Here is a 22,710-nt window from a genome sequence, read left to right as displayed (position 1 = left end):
ATTCAGGTTCCCTGGCAACCTACTCCAGCATTCCTGCTCAGATAATCCCATGGACAGAGGAGCCCAGTGGGCTACAGTCCACTGGGTTGCAAAGAATTGGACATGACTAAGGACCCAGCACACATACACATACTAGTCTAGGATTTCTGACAATTCAGAGTCTCTGAAAGCCTCAGGTTTTAAAATCTGAAAATGGGGACAAATCTTTGTTCATACTTCTACATTTACTCTAATACTAGTACCAAATGCAGAGAACAAAGGTTGGCACACAGTGGGGATTTGATTACATTTTAGTCGCTACTTGTTTCTCAATCATAAGTTGTTATTTTAAAAAATATTTGTGCATCATCTACGTGCCAAGAACTTTACTAGGTACTTTCAAAAACAGAGAAAAAAAATTGCTCCCCGCAGGTACCTACAATCGGATTAATAAGCAGGACCTTGGTGGCACAAAAAGGGTAATGAAATCACTCAAAGAACTCAAGACTAAGAAAGAAGATTGTACCCTGAGATAAGATTATACAGATCAACACAGAGCAGTATTCAGAAACATCGATTACTAGGAGGAAGAAAAGAATTATGTGAGAAACAAGCTATACAGCCCTCCCTTCTTCCCTCCCTCCCTCTGCTCTTCTCTATTCACGGTAAAGGTCTAACAGGGGAACAAGATCTTTCTCAAACTTATTAGACTATGAAATATTTTTGTCAAGGAGCATTTTGGAGGCTCATTGTTCAGCATAATGACCCCTGTGAAAGCCTGGTTTAGATCCCCTGATATAGAGCACAGAGGCTAGAGGACAGCTGGGAGACCATGGAAAGAAAAAGTCAAAGTTCCAAAGATGTCCTCAACCAAAAGGGCCTGAGGACTGCTCTAAACTCAAGCTGCCTAATTACAAGGAGACCTGAGCAGAGCAAAGGGAACGAGAAATGGCATTTACTGAACAACTGTTCATAATCGGGCATATGTCATATTGAACAATCCTAGAATGGAGGCATAACCAAAATTACTACATTTTTAACAACTGAGCTACAGTTGACGTACAATATTTTATGTTATAGATGTACAACACAGTGATTCACAATTTTTATAAGTTATATTCCATTTAGAGTTATTGTAAAATATTGGCTATGTTCCTTGCACTGTACTATAAATCCTTGTAGCTTATTTATATTTGGATCCATTCATCTGTTGATGGACAGTTAGGGTCCATGCATATCTTGATAACTGTAAATAATGCTGCTGTGAACACTGAGGTGCACGTAGCTTTCAAATTAAGTGTTTTTGTTTTTTTCAGATATGCACCCAGGAGTGGAACTGCTCTCTCATATAGTAGATCTATTGTAGTTTTTTGAGAAACCTCCATATTGTTCTCCATAGCAGCTGTACCAATTTACATTCCTACCAACAGTTTAGAAGGGTTCCATTTTCTCCACATCTTCTCCAAAATTTGCTACTTGGGCATCAATATGATTATTATTGAACAAATGCTGAAATTGAGAAAACTAAATGCCAGAGAAGTTGATTAATTTCCTAATGTCACAGTGCAAGGAGCTGAACTGAATCCTGGCTACAATAAGACAAAAACCAACTATATAAGATTTTGTACAAGAGCTGTGATGGTGATTTTCAAACCATGCTCCTAGACAATTCCAAAGGAAAAAAATCTTTATTTACACCGTGGGGGAATTAGCTTTATCACATGCCTTGAAAGGGCAGGTGTGAACTATGTTTCTACATAAACCATGAACTTGTTGTGCAATGGCTACCATAGGCAAAATTTTCCCAAATAAATATCTGTAAAGGTGCCACTCTTTCAAAAATAAAATCAGTAACACAGACTTATTCAGAACTGAAAAATGAACTAGATGATGCTGAATATTCTGAAGCGATCAAATACTCTTAGGGCAAAGTTTGCTAAATAAAGGGCATACTTGAACAAAATTTAAGTATTTTGCTGGTTTTAGTATAAATGAGATAGCTAAGCCATGGAAAATGTTGGACCTGCCACAACTCTCCTACTGGAGATTTGCGCAGAAAAGTCAGTCAATGGCTTTGAGTAAAAGGTATATATATAAATTGATAGAATTTGGAAATGAATTCATTCAAATCATCAATAACTTCTTGCTTTTGAATTACAGGGAGGATATGTATCTGAGTTGCTACACATTTTGAAAAGCCAGTCCCAGGACCAAGCCCCTTCTATAGCACGCTGCTGCTGCTAAGTTACTTCAGTCGTGTCCGACTCTATGAGGCCCCAGAGACGGCAGCCCACCAGGCTCCCCCATCCCTGGGATTCTCCAGGCAAGAACACTGGAGTGGGTTGCCATTTCCTTCTCCAATGCGTGAAAGTGAAAAGTGAAAGTAAAGTCACTCAGTCATGTCCAACTCTTAGAGACCCCATGGACTGCAGCCCACCAGGCTCCTCCGTTCATGGGATTTTCCAGGCAAGAGTACTGGAGTGGGGTGCCATTGCCTTCTCCTGCATAGCCTTCCACAAACGTGGGCTACAGAGCATGTCTGAGATAAAAACTCCCCACTTTCAAAAACCTTGAGACTCTGGCTAAAAGTTCCAACCTCCAATCAAAAAGGATTCCATTTTGTAGGTAGGGGAATTTAATAATTAAATGACTTCCTACGAAATTACAGTCAAAAACAGAATAACAAGCTGACATCAGCTTCTCCATTTGTTGAGTCAGGCCATTTTTTTTTTTTTTAAGTCTATGAAAAGAGTCTCAAAAAACTAAACATGACACATATCAATTCTTATATATGGTGACAGAATGAATCACTTTCCCTATTTACTTAAGCACAAACTCTTTCTTACTCTAGAAAGGCATTTTGAAGAGGTCCTGAAACAAATCTGACTTCTCTGTGACCTGTAAGCAGAGAAAGAAAATCTAACAGGCAGGGAAGGCTGCCAGTTGAAATCCATATAAAGAAATGAGCAACAAAAGAGCTGCTCACCAATTGTCTTCCACCAGTCCTGTGACAACAGACGTGACTTTGTCACTTAATGGAATAAAACAGGTGGGGATGATGCTTCAGCGAGTGCCCACAAGTACAACCAAATGGGGTTATAGATTTATGAGCTAACATCTTTTCTGACTTGGTCTGCGCTGCTATACATCTAGTTATTTTCTGCATCTCCCAGGGCTAAAGGAACCAGGCGGGGGAAATGGCCCAGAGTGGGGACGGCAGCAAACTGGAGACCACCTGTCCTAGTTGAAGTGACGTCTGCTCCTCAACCCCAGCGGGTTAAAGTCATACAGGAAAACAAGCGCACCATTACGAGTTTTTCCAACTGTTTTTTTAGACGCAGCTAGAAATCTCTCCCTACTTTGAACTATTTCTAATTCAATCTTTAAAATGTTCTATTTGCCAAGAAGACACTTCTCTAGGTCAGATGAGGAGTAAGAGCTGCTAGTTTCCATATACACTACCATGTATAAAAGATGATAGCCAGAGGGAATTTGCTATGACTCAGGGAACTCAAACTAGGGCTCTGTGACAGCCTAGAAGGGCGGGATGGGGCGGGAGGTTCCCGAGGGAGGGGAAACGTGTACCTATCGCTGATTCATGTTGATGAATGGCAGAAACCAACACAATATTGTAAAGCAATTTCCTTCAATCAAAAATAAATAAATTGAAAAAAAATATGGGACATATTTTTAAGTTTATCAATAGCATTAAAAGAACAGACAATTATTTCAGGTATACTTAAAGAAAGCTTAAAGTATAACCAGGAACATTTTTTAATGTTTACTATTGTCAATCATACCTTGGTCTAACCTTTATTTTAAATGGAGATCATGATAACAATATATATTTTTTTTCCTTTTCACTTATTCATCTTTTCCCTTCTCAAAACTTCTCCTAGTTTGAGATGAAAGATCATGAGACTTGTTTGTGGAGGGAGATGAAAAGACATGAGATAATATATGTACATGCCTAGAAAAATGGCATGAAGGAAGAGCCCCAAGACGGCAAGTACCTGTGGCCCCTGTGAGTATTATTAGTTGTCAAAGTACTCCCAGGGCTGATCTAGAACTTGGGGAAGGTTGTGTTAATTCTTATGGCTGAGCTGTTATAGAATCCTTCTGCTCAGGGACTCACGTCTGTAGCACCCTCTTCAGCAATCTGCTTCTTTAATTAATTCCCACTTCAGCTTCTCTGAGACAGCTGGCAATCTTCTACACCTCAGAACAAAGGGGAAAAGCAAGGTCTCTGTAGAGCATTTTGCAACAAAGGAGATAAGCGCTCCCCTCCCTTCCCCCGCTTTGTCCCCTAGGAGTCAGAGGTACTTTTCCACTTTTTTGTTTCTTTGTGAAATGGACTTATTCCCTCCCCCAAACGATTTAAACCAAGCTGTCCAGGGGTGGCCTGAATTCATACCCCATAAGGCTACCCTGGTAGCTCAGACCATAAAGAATCTGTTTGCAATTCAGGAGGCCCAGGTTTGATCCCTGGGTTGGGAAGATTCCCTGGAGTAGGAAATGGCAATCCACTCCAGTGTTCTTGCATGGAAAATTCCACGGACAGGGGAGCCTGGCGGGCTACAGTCCACGGGGCTGCAAAGAGTCGGACACGACTGAGTGACTAACACAGACATGACTTATTTGATGATCCTTTTTTGCTACCTGCAGTAGTTTCATATAAAATCAAATATACAGTCTTAGTTATTTCTCAGTTACTCAAAAAAGTATACTATCACCTATGGAAAGAAGAATATTTGATCCACAAACTCACTGGCTTAGCATGTAATGACTTAGCACTATACAACTACCAAGTTTGATTTCAATTTCGCTAATGTTCTCTCCTGAGATATGGGGTCAACCCCAGGTATCAGTAAACTGGAATCAGTGCCTGATTCAATATTTAGTTATGTGAGATTATGACTGTGAAACTTCCTGTTACAGGCCCAGCAAGTAAACACCAAACATAGGGGAATGATAATTAGTGGGACAAAGGAAATGATCCTTCAGACTTTCTGGACTTCACAAAGGAGATCAAGTCAGCAGCATCCAAGCACTCTCTGGGGATATGGAATGGCTGATCCAGCACAATTCTTCCTCCTACTAGGACCACTTCCTTAACTGCCTTAATCTGCCTGACATCACATTGCAGACATGTGCTAAGCAACACAGAGAAACGAACACAATGCTGGGAGGACGCCAAACAAAATAATTTGCAATGTGCAAATGTGCAAAGGAAACAATATTTCAGAGCTTTCTTAGAAACAGTAAAAGTCTAAATACTCCATCTTCTTCCCCGCATTCCAAATAAAACCATCATTTTCTCCAATCAAATCTTTCCCCAAATACATCTGTGGTATTTTTTTAAAAACAGGAATTTAATTCCACTAAAAATGGTGTTCAAGACTTTCATCCCCAGTATAAACTCAAGACTTGGTGGCAGGTACAAAGTGGAGATGCTGTCTTGGTAAATGTGTCAAAAAAGCTGAGCATTTACTTCAACACATGAGAAAACCAAGCATCAGTCTCAAATAACCAGTTCAGTAGAATCAAAGAAATATACCTGTAGGTTTTCAATTTCTTCTTTGTGCTCCCTCTTCAAGTGTAAAATAGCAGCTTGGTATTCTGTAAGAACACAAAAGAAGTCAATTACAAAGAAGCACAAAATTATGCACAGAATAGCTCTAAGATTCCATAAGCCCTCATACCAGCCAACTGAGTAAATAAATAGTTTGACATTAACCTGACAAGAGATGATAAAAACTACGGCAAAATGCAACTAGAAACTCAATCTAGAAGGGAGATTTACCCCCCGATTTAGCAAATCCTGAAATATGAAATGTCTGAAATTAAGCAGATAGGGTAGAGTTTTTTTTTTTTTAAGGAATTATGAGTATTCCAGATAAAGACTGATCAGGTGTTTTCTTAAGAAGGAGTTGGAAGCTAAAGACTCACAGAGAACAAATATAGTCATGTTAAGAGGAGACACACAGGAAATAAAAGAAAATGTCTTCGTGTGAGATCAGAGAACTCTATTTTTAACTGTTTCCAAAAAAAAAAAAAAAAAAAAAAATCTCCTTTTGAATGCAAGACTAATAAGTCAGCACCCAGGGCTGACTTTAATCTTTAAGATCACTTCAAAAAGTCAAGACCATTTGTCATGTGGATGAGAGACTCGAGGGTGAGTTGAGGCTGAAAGGAGGATGAAAATAAATTTCTGGTCCAATTTTAGTCTGAGTCTAATAATGTTTATTCCAACAGTCAGTCCCAAGTGTACACAGGAACTCCTGCCAACCACTAAAACTACCATCCCACTGATGAATCAAATTTCCTTCCAGCAGGACGACTTAGAATGAGGGGTCACAGCACTACACAGGCTTTAGAGAACCACTCAGAGAAAACACTGTTGTGGGATAAGTTTCTGTTTTTATTTTTTTACAGATGTGTTTGGGACTGTGACTATAAGAAAGAAATCAGATGTCATTTGAAAGTGTATGAAAAGGCAGGCTATTTCTTCAGGTGGATCCCAGAAATCAAGCAAGAAAGTTTAAGTTTCAATTCAAAAGTAGATAACACACCACTATACATAAAATAGGAACCTACTGTATAGTACAGGCAACCCGTACTATAACTACTAATAAGAACCTACTGTAACTAATAAGAACCTACTGTATAGTACAGGGAACTCTTCTCAATACTCTGTAATGACTGGTCAGGGAAAAGAATCTAAAAAAGAGTCGATATATGTGCATATGTATAACTGATTCACTTTGGTGTACAGCAGAAACTAACAACATTGTAAATCAACTATATTCCAATATATTTTTGTAATATAAAGCCGTAAGAGAAAACAGCGTTGCTGCTGATAATTAAGACTAGCCACACCACTGCTCTGATGGGGAATGTGTTCCACTGAACTACGATCCCTCGGCAAGTTCTGCGGGTTCTACCTCCGAACCCTACCTTCCGTCAAACCACTTCTCACCAACCCCATGAGCACGACTATGATCTAAGCCCCCACCATCTTTTCCCTGGACCACCGTGGTAATCTGCTTTCACTCCCACCACCTCTATAACTCATTCTCTTCACCACAGCCTAAATGATCTACTAAAGTCATAAACCAGATCAGGTCTCAGCCCTGTGCTTTCTACTGTATTTGGACTAAAATAAAACCTCCACGCTGTAGCCCATCAGGTCTGATCCTGCTCCTACGTACCTTCTACATGCCACCTGCCCCTCTCATTACACACCAGGCACGCTGGCTCTCTTCCTATTCCTTGAACTTGTCAAGTTCTTTTCTACTTCAAAATCTTTATTAATAATGTGGACAATAATAGTGGATTGTATTTATTGAGCACGTACTATATATCAGGAATTACCTAAGTATGTCATAGCGATTAACTCATTTCATCCCCACAATAACCCTATCATGTAGGTGCATTATCCCCATTATCCAAAGAAGCAAAATAAGTTGCATAGCTAAAAAATGTGCATAATTCATCTGGTTAATGTATACATAAACTGTGGCACGTCCATAGAATTCAATACTACTCAACAATAATAACAACACATCAACAAAGACAAACATCAAAGGCATTTTGCAGAGTGAAGGAAGTCAGCCTGAGAGGTTAACTGTTGTTTAATTTCATGTAACATTCTGGAAAAGGCAAAACCACGCAGATGAAGAACAGATCAGAGCAGCAGTGGTCACAAGTTAGACACAGGGGAATGTTTGACTACAACAGAGCAGCATACAAAGGAATTTTGAGGGTCACTATTCTCGATCGTGATTATGGTGGTGGTTACATGAATCTACACATCAGGTTAAAACTCAGAATCAGAATTCTTATACTAAAAAAAGTTAACTCTATAGTACATTAAAATTCTTTAAAGCTTACAAATATTTAACTTCCAAATGCTTTCCCTAGGAGATTCACCGTAACACAAGAATACTTATTACCACCACTTCTATTCATTGTTTTCCTAAGGGTACCAGCAGAAGCAGTAGGACAAGAAAAAAGAAAAACACACGTGCACACACACACACACATACACACACATATACATATATTAAAGGAAAACATAAACTCATTATTTAGTATGATTGCGCATTTAGAAAAATCCAAAAGATTCTACAGGTAAAATATTAGAATTAATACATGAGTTTAGTAGAATTGATGGATGTAAAATCAGAATACAAAAATCTTGATATCACCAACAGTTTAAAGAAAAAAACTTGACATTTACAAGTACCTCTAAAAATAAAAAGTACTTAAAAAGAACCTAACCAAAAAAATGGAAGACTTCATGTGAGAAAACAGCAACACTGTATTTAAATATATTACCAAGAAAGACATAGAAAGTAAGCAAGTCATGTTTTGCATGACTCCATAGTATAAAGATGGATCTTCCCAAATTGGTCTAGCAATTCAATGCAATCCCATTCAACATTTCCCAGGGTTTTTGTTTTGTTCAAACTTAAGGCGCTCATTCTGAAATGTATATTGAAGCATGAACACGCAAAAAGCCAAAAAACTTCACAAAAACATTAAGGTAAGACAACATGCCTTACTATGTAACAAGAATTACTTTTTCCTATCACAACCCAATTATGGTGGTGTGGCATTAAAAGAGGAACTAATAGACCAGGAGACTAGAAATACAACATAAACGTATGGTTACTTGGTACAACAGAAGCAGCACAAGTGATCTTTCTTTACAATAAAGAGCAGTCTTTTCAATAATTACTGGTTGGGAAAAGTGGATAGTCTCATGACAAAAACATGAAGCTGGATCCCAACTTTATACCTTGGAATAGTCATTCCAAATTGATAAAGAGCTACACTGTACAAAATTAAGTATCTTATAAGCAACACACAGTAATATTTTTATAACTTCAGGATAGGAAAGAACTTGGGATGCAAAAAAGCATTAAAGGATAAAAGTAACAAATTCAACTATATTAAAATTAAGAACTTTTCATCAATATACTATAAAGCAAGAGAAAAGACAAGCCATAGAGTAGAAGAATATAATTGGAACCAACAATCAAAGATCTAGTATAAATATCTGTATGAATAGTTCCTTAAAAAACTACAGAAAATGAAAATTAGCTAAATGCATCAATAGGCACTCTGAAAGAGGACACGCAAGTAACAGATACATTACATGTGCCTATTCTCATTTAGCAATCAGGAAGAAAGACAGAACTGACTGCTGGTGAAGATGTGAGGCAATGGAAATCCTCAAGCCCTTGTGGTAGGAATGCAAATTGGTACCATCACTATGGAAAATGCTCAACACTTTCTAATAAAGTTGAAGATATCCATACCTCCTTATCCCAAAATTCTATATCTAGGTTCACAAATGAAAGACTATACAAGAAAAACAAACACTATTAACAAAATCAGGAACATGGTGCCATCCAGAGGAAGAGGAGCTGAGATGGGTTACGAGGGAAGAAGGCCTTTCAATGAAAAATCTCTTCTTTAGCCTCCATGGGGATTCCCACGTGGCTTTATGGTAAAGAACCCGCCTGCCAGTGCAGGAGATGTTAAGATGCAGGTTCAGTCCCTGGGTTGAGAAGATCCCCTGGAGAAGGAAATGGCAACTCACTCCAGTATTCTTGCCTGGAGAATTCCACTCACAGAGGAGCCTAGCAGACTATGGTCCATAGACTCACAAAGAGTCTGACAAGACTGAAGTGACTTAGCACTAGCACTAGCTTCTATCTCTTTTATATCATTTTCTTTATGCATACCTAGCATTAAAGTATAAGAAAAAGATTGCTAAGGTTATATTTATATATATTAGCTTCTTCACATGTCATAAAAAGAATATTAAAAAGCAGAGACATCACTTTGCCAACAAAGGTCCGTCTAGCCAAAGCTATGGTTTTTCTAGTAGTCATGTATGGATGTGAGAGTTGGATCATAAAGAAGGCTGAGTGCTGAAGAATTGATGCTTTTGAACTGTGGTGCTGGAGAAGACTCTTGAGAGTCTCCTGGACTGCAAGGAGATCAAACCAGTCAATTCTATAGGAAATCAATCCTGAATATTCATTGTAAGAACTGATGCTGAAGATCCAATACTTTGGCCACCTGATGTGAAGAGCTGACTCATTAGAAAAGACCCTGATGCTGGGAAAGACTGAAGGCGGGAGGAGAAGAGGACAACCAAGGATGAAATGATTGGATGACATCACTGACTCAATGGACATGAGTTTGAGCAAGCTCCAAGAGATGGTGAAGGACAGGGAGTCTGGCATACTGCTGTCCATGGGGTCGCCAAGAGCTGGACATGACTGAGCGACTGACCACCACCACCATGTCATTTAAAAAGATTATCATATAGGTATGAGAGTCTCTAGTTGTTGGGTTGCTAAGTCGTGTCCAATTCTTTGCGACCCCATGGACTGTAGGTGGCCAGGCTCCACTCTCCATGGGATTTCCCAGGCAAGAATACTGGAGAGGGTTGCCATTTCCTTCGCCAGGGGGTCTTCCAGACCCAGGGATCGAGCCCATGTCTCCTGCATTGGCAGGCAGACTCACTACCTCTGAACCACCTGGGAAGCCCCTAAAAGTCCTCTAGGTGGATCAAATAAGAACAATTTAGTAAGTGTGAGTCTTGTATAAGTGTTGAGCCCTAACCAAAGTGATGATCAACATTTAAACCTGAATCAATTCCAAGTCTCCACAAAGTAGGCAAAGGAAGCTTAGCCAAACCAACCTTCTTTCAACACTGATGCCCCTAGGGAATAATGTCCATTTACATCCTAAAGAGAAACCATGTAGAATATATTTTGAAATGATCCTTTTTTTTGGTAAACTGTATCTGGAAGGGCGTGACATATAGTTCTGACTAATCAACAGACTGATGAAGATCACTGCAAAGCTAACACCCAGTAAATCTTGATTCATCTCCTCTTCAAACAACAGTTCTGTACCAACAGTCCCAGTGTGACAGGTGGCAAGAAAACACATCCCCATTCGTGACAAAGATGATAAAATACAATAAGCGGGCAGCACGAAGGAGGAGGACGTTAACACCCTTGCTGGTGGAATACTCCCTTTGAGGGCTCATAAGAGAATGGTAAGAGTATAAAGGTTACAGAATAATGAATCATGGTTGGTGGTTTTCAGCTGTATCCTGTTGGTGGCAGTCCCCTCCCTCCACAGTTTTTGGGTTTGCAAATACCTTGGAGAAGACCAACGCAAATCTTCCCTGTCTCTTGGGGGTGACGATGGGGAGGCAGTGGTCTCTGTTCAACACAAAGGATGTTTTTGTTTCTCAAAAAGAGAACTTGACCCTGAAATTCATTAGCTTTGGGACTCTATGTGTGAAAAAGAGGAATAGAGGTTCTAACTATCAGGACTTGAAAACGGTAGACTTCTCTGAAGCGTCATTAGCCTCAATGGAAATTAAGGAATGGATTTAAATAATCTAGCCCACAAAAGCAGCAGTTTGAATAATGTATTTTAGGGAAATAATACATGATATGGAAAGACAGAAAAAGGATCCTGACTTGCAGGATTCAGCATTTTTGGAGGAAGTAAGGACTTCCTCCCATAAAAATAGAGCTTTTTGTAGTCAAGTACTTGGTCTAATTGGTAGCAACCCCTTTTGCCATACAGACCTTTCTTTTTGATCAGTTCCCAACAACAAAATGTACTTTCTGCAGGTACCATCACAGGGGTGTATTCTTCAACTCACCAAGAACAAAATTAAAGATGACCTCTCTAACATGGGGGTAGTAATCACTACTACAGTTTATCACTGACTGAATGAGTTTCTCTTAATCACATACATTATACACAAGTACAGGTGACATTACTGAGTGCTATTTCTCAAGAACTGTTCTAAGCACTTTACATGGGTTAATTCATGCCATCCTCACATCATACTTAGAAGGTAGATCTTATCATATCAATACCCATTTTACAGATGGATAGACTGAGGTGAATCGTTGAACAACTACCCTTAGACCACATGCTAGTCAGTACCAATGATGTCCTTCAAGCCCAAAGAACCCGTCTTATTTCCTTAACAGAGTTTTGTTTGCTTATTTTGTTTATTTGTGAGCTACTGTTGTTCTTATGGTTGGGTAAGCATCAGGTATGAACAAAATTCCAAATGCCTGAGAACTTAAAGGTTGTTCACATTATCCAATTTCAAGAATCACTTGTAAAATTGGGACAAATTTTCCCTAACTCTTTAAAAGAGACTGCTGCTGCTGCTAAGTCGCTTCATTTGTGTCCGACTCTGTGCGAACCCGTAGATGGCAGCCCACCAGGCTCCTCCGTCCATGGGATTTTCCAGGCAAGAGTACTGGAGTGGGGTGCCATTGCCTTCTCTGTTGAAAGAGGCAGGGGTCTTTTTAATCACAGTGAGGTTTGATGGGTGTGGAGTCAACATGATTAGTGTGATGTGTTATAATGGTTGGTTCCATCAAGTTATATGACTGATCCGTTCATCTTCTCCTTGGGGACTTCCCAGCCTGTAGTCACCAGTTTGTGGTTAAATCTGGTTTTCATTTATACTTTCTTTACACACACATCCAATATATCTCAGCCCCTCCCCAACATACGCACACGACACTGACAGAACTAGATTATGCACACAGCTGGGGAATTAGAGACTTTCTGATTTCCCCCAAGACAAAAAACACAGCTCTATCTCTGCCCACAGACCCCAACGTGAGCACTGTGTGCATCTCACAGTGGCTCTACCCATTGTCTTATACCGTTCAGAGACATGTTCAAGCACGGATCTTCAGTTTTAACGGGAAAGGGTGCTTCCTCTGAATTATATTTGGAGACTATTCAGTGTTCCAAGGCTCTGCAAACACACCAGTGAGGTCATATTTTCAGTAACAGACAGCTGGACTTTATTTTAATAGTTGAATACTTACTTTATGTGCTTTAGAAAAAAGTCAAGCTAGCACATAAAGCCCATGCTATTATGAGTATTACTGCTCTAAGACACTGTTCATAAGACACTGCTAGAAGACACTGCCAGTTTAGTCCCTGGACCCACAGCATCCGTGTCACCTGGAACTTCTTGTTCCGTCATTAAGTCGTGTCTGACTCTCAGCAATCCCCATGGACTGCAGCATGCCTGGCTTCCCTGGCCTTCACTGTCTCCCAAAGTTAGCTCAAACTCATGTCCATTGAGTCAGTGATGCCATCCAACCATCTCATCCTCTGCCGCCCCCTTCTCCTCCTGCCCTCAATCTTTCCCAAGGGTATTTTCCAATGAGTTGGCTCTTTGCATTGGGTGGCTAAAGTGTCGAAGCTTCAGCAACAGTCCTTCCAATGAATATTTAGGAATAATTTCCTTTAGGATTGATTGTTTGATTTCCTTACAGTCCAAGGGACTCTCAAGAGTCTTCTCCAGCACCATAATTAGAAAGCAACTTCTTAGAAATCATCATTCTTAGGCCTATCCTAGGTCTATTGATTAAGAAACTGAGAGAACACTTTAACAAGCTCCCCAAGTAATAAGGCATGCTAAAGTTTGAGAATCATTGCTTAAGATAAAGTTAATTTTATTTAAACTAAAAGGAAACAAAAAATCAATTGGTTTAAAGAAGAAATTTTAAAAAATAATAAAAGCAGTCTAAGGATATACCCCAAATTAAAGAGCTGGGGAGAGGCTGGGACCTGGGACCCCTTGAGTGCAGCGCTCGAGTGCATACATCCTCACTCACTCAGTCATGTCCAACTCTTTGAGACCCCATGGACTGTAGCCCACCTGGCTTCTCTGTCCATGGGATTATCCCAGCAAGAATACTGGCCTGAGCTGCCATTTCCTCCTCCAGGGGGTCTTTCCAACCCAGGAACTGAACCTCAGTCTCCTGCAATTCCTGCAATGTCAGGCGGGTTCTTTACCACTGAGCCATCTGGGAAGATGTCCCAGCCAAGACTTGCCTGAATTTCTCGTTTGCCTTCTGATCAATTTCTCCTGATTTAAGGAGGTCAAGAACCCTGGTCGGTAACTCTGGCACATGATAGATGGCATGTTGGGGAAACATGCTAGTTATTGACAGATTAATAAACATTCAAACTCATCCATGAACAAACGTAGGGACTTCCTCCAACTATCTCTTAACATGAATGAAAACAGTACTGGTCATGGAAGGTAAAGTCACAGATCATTAGCTCTAGTATAAAAGTAAAGTCAAATTTGAGTTCTCATGTTTAATAAGCAAAGTGTGCCACCCAGTCTGGGAGCACAGTAGATCCTCCACGTTCACTTCTCACCAGACACCCATTCACAATGCACTCCGCACAAACGATACCATATGGAGCAGGGACGGCTGCCTGTAATCGTCAGAAATAGTAGACATCAAGAGGACAAAGTTGGGTGAAATCAAATTCTGCGGTTGCCAGCCAGTCCATACAACAACACAATGTCAATACAACATCTTCCATCAGTGAGCCATCAACAATCACACACATGGTGGGAAAAGTATAATGAAGAGTCTAACTTCATTTTCTAATCTTTAATTGCGGACAGTTTTTAAGCTTCACCTCTGCCTCTTCCTCTGTGCTCCGTATCTTGGCACTCTGGTTACAAAGTTTTTGCGACTGGCAAGAAATTTGAACACACAAGATGTGGCCCATGAGAGGCATCCTCAGCCCACTCCTAGCCCCCAACCCTGAACATCATAAAACTCCAGGCCACTCTCCTACCCTTTCTCTCTCAAGGCATTTTTCAGGCAGTTTGAGAGGCCCTGCCCTGCTCTCCCCCAAAGTTTCATTATGCTGGTGATAAACCTTTCCATACGTGTGTGTCTGTGCGTGTGTGTGTGTGTGAGACAGAGACAAAATCATCACTCTTGGCATCTGAATCAAATTTCAGGCCGGAGATCCATCCTGCCTCTTTCAAAAGGAAGAGTGTCATGGTCCACACGTGAGTTGGCAATGAATTTCCACACATGAGGCAGAATGAGAGGAAAATAAAGTTTATTAGAGTGGAAGAAGCTGTTAGAACGCAGGCCAGCTCAAGGGAGAAGAGACGTTGAACAGGAGTCCTTGGTCCATTTTTACAGCCAGGGTTCAAGAGCAGAATAGGGGTCTTGCGGGTCATTTGCGGATTGGATGAGGCATGTATACTGGGTGGGGGGAACAGTAAGGCAGAAACCTTCTCCCTATATGGAGTAGAAGGGGAGACAGGTTATACTGCGCAGGAGGACCTGAAATTCCTTAATAGTTACAACAAGGGGGAGAGAAGGACGATAGGGGCTGTTTTTCCTCTGTTCCTGCATTCTAAGACCTCCCTTGGTTTTATCGATCCCTGCATTCCAAGACTGTCCTCGGTTTTTTCTGGTCTTTCATCCTCGGGACACCACAAAGAAGCCATGTAGAAGTCGTGTAAATCAATAGATCTATGTATTATGTTGCTCTATATACATACAGAAGGGAGACGACTCGCTCCCATGTCAGAAAAAAACAAGATTTGACAACAGAAATTCCATGAACATAGAATTACCATTTTCCAATCTCTCTCAGAAATATACAAATGCCAATATTAAAAAATGGGAGAAAAACCAGTTTGCTTGGGAGCTCTTTCATCTTTGTTTGGTATCTCGATAAGCCCAGCCTGAACTAAGCATTAGGTAAAAGAAAACAAATGGTACACACTTCCAGTCTTAAAAAGCTTCTCAAGGTGTACATCTTTGAAACGTCTAAGAAACTTTTAGCACTTATAACTTCAGTATTCATACATTAAAACTTTATTAAATGACTTCATCTGATTTCATTCAATTATTTTAAACGTAGGTGTGCAAAACTAGAGCACCATTCAGCAATTATTCGTCCACTTCCACCTCCCCATTCCGCTTGGGATGCAGAATACTTCCTAGGGCTCAGGCTCTGGTGAGCAGAATGCGAACTGACAGGATGTAAAGAGTATTCGTATTTGCTTGCACACAGTTTGGCTTGCTTCCGGCACTCCTGCTATTTCACAAGAGAAAGACGCACCCTACAGTCACTACTGACTCAGCCTGGGTCGCGGAGAGCGAGAGCTGGTGCAGACCTAAACCCTCGCCAGAGCCCCCAGCCAAGCCCAGTCTACGCACAGCCTGAGAGAGCCCAGACTAGCTTAGCGGAACCACATTTGACCTTTATGCCTATGCAAATAAATGTTTATTATTGAAAACTACTGGATTTCAGCAAGGTCTGTTACGCAGCATTATTGCGGCAATAGCTGATGAACACGTACGTTAAGTTTCCAGCCAAGTCTACCGTTTAGAGGCTCATACCACTTTGGAAGCTTTAACTAACTGGAATGTAATCTTACCAACAAACATAGAAGAGGGGTCAGGTTGGAAAGATAAATGGTGGGGAGGAACACACACATGTCTATCCTTTCATACACAAAAATGAACTCAGAAAACTTCAGTCTCTGTGTCTGTGGGTGATGATGTAAAGTAGGTACAAAGGTCAGTGAATTTTTGGCTGTTTCTTTGATAAGTACCTGGGTTCCCAAGGTAGGTATTCAGTACCAGGCACCACAGGCATCTCACCGTGGGGAAACAGTTCAAATTCCAGTTGCCAATGCTTGAAAAATTTGCCTTTTTGCTTTGCCCTTTTCTCTTACCCTTATTTTCTGTTCTAGTAAAATGGAGATATCAAGCTCTTTTGAACTCCAGGAACACAAGCTCCTCAAACCTTATTTCCCCCTTTCTATCTCTGTAGTTTTAAAAGACACACACACATACACAAAAATTCAGAGGCTCCCAACTTGTGAGTCTAAAACTTAGGATTTAACTGAAAGTACCCAATGTGTGCCACTAGGTGGCAGTCATATTTCATATGGAAACTTGAAACCTGGTAACAAATAATGCCTTAAATATTTGGTGGGGGTCAGGGGATGGGGGCGATGGGGGTGGGTCAAAACTGTGAAATGAAAATTTTTCTTTGCTATAAAAGATAAAAGATGGACTAGTACAGATATGGTACCTATATGAGAAAAATTTGAACAAGTAAGAGGCATTTCACACACTAGCAAAGTAATGATTCAAAGTCTCCAAGCAAGGATTCAACAGTATGTGAACCGAGAACTTTCAGATGTTAAGCTGGATTTAGAAAAAGCAGAGGAACCAGAGATCAAATTGTCAACATCAGCTGGATCATAGAAAAAGCAAGATAAGTCCAAAAAACATCTACTTCTGCTTCATTCATTACGCTAAAGTCTGTGACTGTGGCATCACAACAAACTGTGGAAAACTCTGAAAGAGATGGGAATACCAGACCACCTGACCTGCCTCCTAAGAAACCTGTATGCAGGTAGGAAGCAACAGCTAGAATCAGACATGGAACAATGGACCGGTCCAAAATTGGGAAAGGAATACATCAAGTATATTGTCACCCTGCTTATTTAATTTATATGAAGAGTACGTCATAGGAAATGCTGGACTGGATGAAGCACAAGCCAGAATCAAGACTGATGGGAGAAAAATCAACAACCTCGGATATGCTTGATGACACTACCCTTATGGCAATAAGCGAAGAGGAACTACAGAGCCTCTTGATGAAAGTGAAAGAGGAGAGTGAAAACACTGGCTTAAAACTCAACATTAAAAAAATGAAGATCATGGCATCTGGTCCCATCACTTCATTGCAAATAGATGGGGAAACAATGGAAACAGTAGCAGACTTCCTTTTCTTGGGCTCCAAAATCACTGCAGATGGTGGTTGCAGCCATGAAATTAAAAGATACTTGCTCCTTGGAAGAAAGCTATGACAAACCTAGACAGCATATTGAAAAGCAGATAAATATTACTTTGCCAACAAAGGTCTGTCGAGTCAAAGCCATGGTTTTTCCAGTAGTCATGCGCTGATGTGAGAACTGGACCACAGAGAAGGCTGAGCACCAAAGAACTGATGCTTTTGAACTGTGGTGTTGGAGAAGGCTCTTGAGAGTCCCTTGGACTGTAAGGAGCTCAAACCAGTCAATCCTAAAGGAAATCAGTCCTGAATATTCATTGGAAGTACTGATGCTGAAGCTGAAATTCCAATACTTTGGCCACCTAATGTGAAGAACTGACTCATTAGAAAAGACCCTGATGCTGGGAAAGACTGAAGGCAAGAGGAGAAGGGGACAACAGAGGACAAGACGGTTGGATGGCATCACTGACTTGATGAACATGAGTTTGAGCAAGCTCCAGGAGATGGTGAAGGATAGGAAAGCCTGGTGTGCCACAGGCCATGGGGTTGCAAACAGTCGGATACAACTGAGCAACTGAACAACAATTCCAAAAAGTTGAGAGGCCCAATAGACTTCAGTTGTCAAAGGCTCACATTTTTTAGTTCCCTCCTTAATCCCCATGGACAGCAGAGCCTAGCGGTCTGCAGTCTCTGAGGGACACAGAGAGTCAGACATGACTGAGCGACTAAGCACAGACTTAACCTGTGTAACAACATCTGAAATAAAAAGCAAGAAAGTTAAGAGTCACTGGTGAGTGCTAGGACAGGGTAACACCTTGGAGAAACCGAAATGGACTAGAGCAGCACGGTGGTGCTTTGGGCCCGAAGCTTGGGCTGGCTGAGCTCAGGTTCCAGGGATAGGCATGATGGCCTGGAGTTCGGTGACTGCAGAGAAGGCGGGCTAACAGGGCCCTCTGTGGGGCAGGAAATCAGGGCTAGGCTTACAGCTTAGAAAAAGGGACAGGGGTGGTGTTCCTAAATGGTCAAGAGGATCCAGAAGTATTAATAGCTGCTGTCAACTGCTGCCTGGGGGCTATAGAAAAGAATATATAAAAAGAAGTAACAACAGGTAACTAAAAACTTTAGAAGAATTCCCTAGTGGCTCAGTGGTAAAGAATCCACCTGCCTATGCAGGAGATGTAGGTTTGATCCCCGGGTTGGGAATATCCCCCAGAAAAGGAAATGACAACCCACTCTAGTGTTCTTTTGCCTGGGAAATGCAATGGATAGAGGAGCGTGGTGGGTTACAGTCCATGGGGTTGCAAAAAGAGCTGAATACAACTTACCTACTAAAAACAAACAAGAAATAACAGAAATGTAAAACATAATAATTGAAAAGTTTAAGAGTGGAATAAACTCTGGCACTGTCAAGGAAAGAGTTTGTGAATAAAAGATAATACTATATAACTAAAAATGCAGCATGAAACAAAAAAGGATCAGAAAGAATCACAATTAAGAAACTCTGACTCTGATACATAAATAACAAGTTAAACCATAAAACAGTACAGAAAACAAAATCTGTAAATAGAGACATGCACATATGGAAACTAAACGTGAAAACTGAGGCTGTTTTGAAATTTGTGATGGAAGCCTAGACTATTTGTAAATCCAAATTTAAGAAAAATATTTATATTTCATACCATACACAAGAATAAATCCCTGTGGCTTAAAAAATCCAAATATGAAAAGTGAAACAGAAAAAATACTTTGAAGAACATTAGGATATCTTTATGCCATTGGAATTTGAAAAGGTTTCTTAAGCAAGACTTTTTTTTTTTTAAGAAAAACATGTTTTAGACTCAGTTTCATTAAAATTACCAAAATTACTTATGCTAAAAGATGCCACTAGAAAGTGATAAGCCACGCTCCTGGAGAAGACATTTGCAAAATATGAACAACAAAAGATGAGCATCCAGGACAAACAATTACTAGAATAAACAAGTAGAAAGAAATAAGAAAAGCAACCGACAGAAAAATGGACAGTACATTCATGGAAGATGGGGCCGCAGAGTGGGACTAGACTGAGTGACTGAACTGAACTGAACATATAAAAAGACACACAATCTAACCTGTCCAGGATGAAGCAAACTACAACTACAGTGAGATGTCAATTCACATCTAACAAACATGAAAATATTAAAAAGACTGCTAATACTAACTACTGGTGAGAAATAAGAATTTCACACTCTATTGACGAAAGTATTAACTGTTACAATCATTTTAAAATTCATTTTGACATACATTAAGCTGAAAGATACACATTAATAAAACCAGAAATTCTACTGTAAAATTTAATCCAAGTGGGGTGTTTACCATGAACACAAATGTATAATAGCACACTTGAGGAAACCCCATTTCCAGTAGTGGAAAATAGGAAGAAACTTAGATTTCCATCACAGCAGTACAGATAAATACTGAACAATATATTCACCCCAAGTGATACTATACAGACATTAAAATGAATGACCTGGAACTATACATACCAACACAGATTAATTTAGCAACTATAATTTTGAGAGAAAAAGTTGCCAAAAAATACAGTTGGATGTCACTTTTAGAATTTTAAAACACACAATCATATTACACATATTTAGGGATTTTATACCTATGTATAAAGAAGTACATGGGATTAATAAACAATTTCACATAAGGGGAAGGTAGAAGGTGCCCAGGAGGGTACAAATGTACTTCTAATGTTTTACTTTTTAACTAAGGCATTGGGTATAGTAATGATATTGAATGTCACTAACATCTTAGCCTTAAAATACATAAAGCAAAAACTGACAAAATAAATTAAATGATAGGAGATAAGCAGAACACTTCTATTAGAAACTATAGATCAAGCAAATAAAAACACAAGTGACTGGCACAAGAAACAAACTTTACTATCTATACCCCAGAATCCAACAGAAACAACATGAATCCTTTTCAGACACATGATGTATTTTCTAAAATTAATCACAGAGACAATCGCTCTAAAAAATTTAAATATTATACAGACTATGTTCACTTTCTATAATACAAATAAAATCAATAAGAGGATAGACTAAAAGTAAAACTAAATTAGCAAATCTAATTAGCCAACATATGAAAATAAGCCACGTAACTAAGCAGGGTTTATTCTAAGAATGTAAGAATTATATATCATCTGAAAACTTATCAGTGATATCTAACATACTAACACACTAAAGGAGAAAAGGCATTGTATCTCAAAATCTCAAAATGATACAGAATGAAACAAAAAGTATCCTAATAAAGCTCAACAGTCACCCTCCATTTTAAAAAGAAAAAGAAAAAAACTCTGAGCTAATTTAGAATAGAAGGAAGTCAAATCCAGGACATTAAGAATTTTTCAGCAAACTTCACATGTCATAGTAAAACCTCAGGAAGCCAGCTTAAGAATACTCACAGTCACTCATGATTTCCTATGTATACTAAAGGTCTGGGACTATGCAGTAAGAAATGAGATGTGAAAACTGGAAAGGAAAAGACAATACTGGTATTATTTACAGTGATATGATTCTCAAAGTATATATGGCAATACCATATATACACGGTTTAGAAAACCCATGCTATAGGAATACACAGATGATGTCATTCACAACTGACCTTCCTGTAATGGTGGTGACCCCCACCCAAACCAGAAAGTGGCTGGGGAGAAAAGCAGAGAAACTGGATTAAGAGAGGTTATAAAAGTGGTCTCAGCCCTGGCTTCACAAGTCTGAAGAAACTGTGGCAAAATGTTTGCGTACAGATGATTAGTATGTAAGTGCTCATTCCACTTCTCTATTTTCCCAGTAGTTTGAAATTACGCAGGACTCTCTTCCACAAAAGATAACGAACGTGTTCAAAATCTCACAGATATACTTTTTCTACATAAAACTTCATTTAAAGTCAGTGAGAAAAATTAGAAAGCATACACAGAGTCCGAGTGAAAATACATTCCTCATGGGGCACACACAAGCATTAGATATCTCACTGAAAACTCTGGGAGAAGTTCTTCACTCTTTAGCTTGCCCCTGGACCCTGTAGCTGACAGAGCCCTTTACAGCCAACGAAAGGAAGCTCAGGAGAAGGGGAGATGAAGGTCAGTCCCTGGAGAGGCAGGTGAAAGCCAGCCAGCTTTAACTTGACTCAGAGTGGAATTTTCTAGTAAACCAGGCCAGACAAGTACCCAGGAGGCCAGGCTACCTGCCCAGATTTCTAAGGGCAACAGGACACTTGTTTCTCCCACATGGTGGAAAAGTACTCCAAAATACAACACATTACACCCGTCACTGCGCTTATTGCCTGTTAAGTGTAAAGTCTTGATTTGCATCGCTTCTACCAGTCAGAATTTAAGAACTGATTTTTCATGTGTATATCTATTTTCAATTCTCTCTCAATCCTAAAACCAAAGATGAGAAAACCTATTAGACATCTAGAAAAACCTCCAATGCATGGGACCCAGGTTTGACTCCTGGTGGGGGAACTAGATCCCTCCTGTTGCAAGCAAGACCTGATGCAGACAAATAAATAAATTAAAATATATATACATATATATATATGTATATAATCATTAAAAAAGTAAAATAGAAACTCAAGATAACTCAGTTAAAAGTGAACTTCAGATACCCAGCAGATCATTTTTAGTGTTAGTGTGTCTCAGGCAATATGTGGTACTTAACACTAAAAAATTATTGTTTATCTGAAAGTCATATTTAACGGGACATCCTATATTTTGTCTGGCAACCCTACTTCAGGATCTCTTGGCACTCTTAGGGAGAACTACGCACAACAGGTCAAGAATTTCTAAAAACCGGAGATTATGCGTGCACAGAGATGGAGTTACAGTAGAAATCTTTTAGCTACCTAGAAACACTGATTCCAAACATTGCAGTTGAGCTCGCTTTCATTGAAATCTCCTGGATTTTGCTGCTTTAGTTTTGTAATGGCAGTTTGAGTTTTGTTTTCTCCCCCAAGTAATCTGATTTTTTCATATGATTTTTCACTGAAAATTACAAGGAAGTCAGTTATCTACTTTTT

At 39.7% G+C, this 22,710-nt stretch overlaps 1 protein-coding gene across 2 annotated transcripts in view; it reads right to left on the bottom strand.

Moving 5' to 3' along the window:
• The window catches only part of FMN1 (formin 1), a 432,532-nt gene that overhangs the window by 263,042 nt on the left and 146,780 nt on the right, over positions 1–22,710 (bottom strand). For both annotated transcript variants that reach the window (XM_065940546.1, XM_065940547.1), the window contains one exon: positions 5,537–5,598. In XM_065940546.1, coding sequence (XP_065796618.1) covers positions 5,537–5,598 — 62 coding nt within the window. The remainder of the gene's footprint in view (positions 1–5,536; positions 5,599–22,710) is intronic.

This window comes from Muntiacus reevesi, chromosome 7, assembly GCF_963930625.1.
Source record: "Muntiacus reevesi chromosome 7, mMunRee1.1, whole genome shotgun sequence".
Classification (NCBI taxonomy): domain Eukaryota; kingdom Metazoa; phylum Chordata; class Mammalia; order Artiodactyla; family Cervidae; genus Muntiacus; species Muntiacus reevesi.
This window is presented reverse-complemented; position numbering and strand designations above follow the sequence as displayed.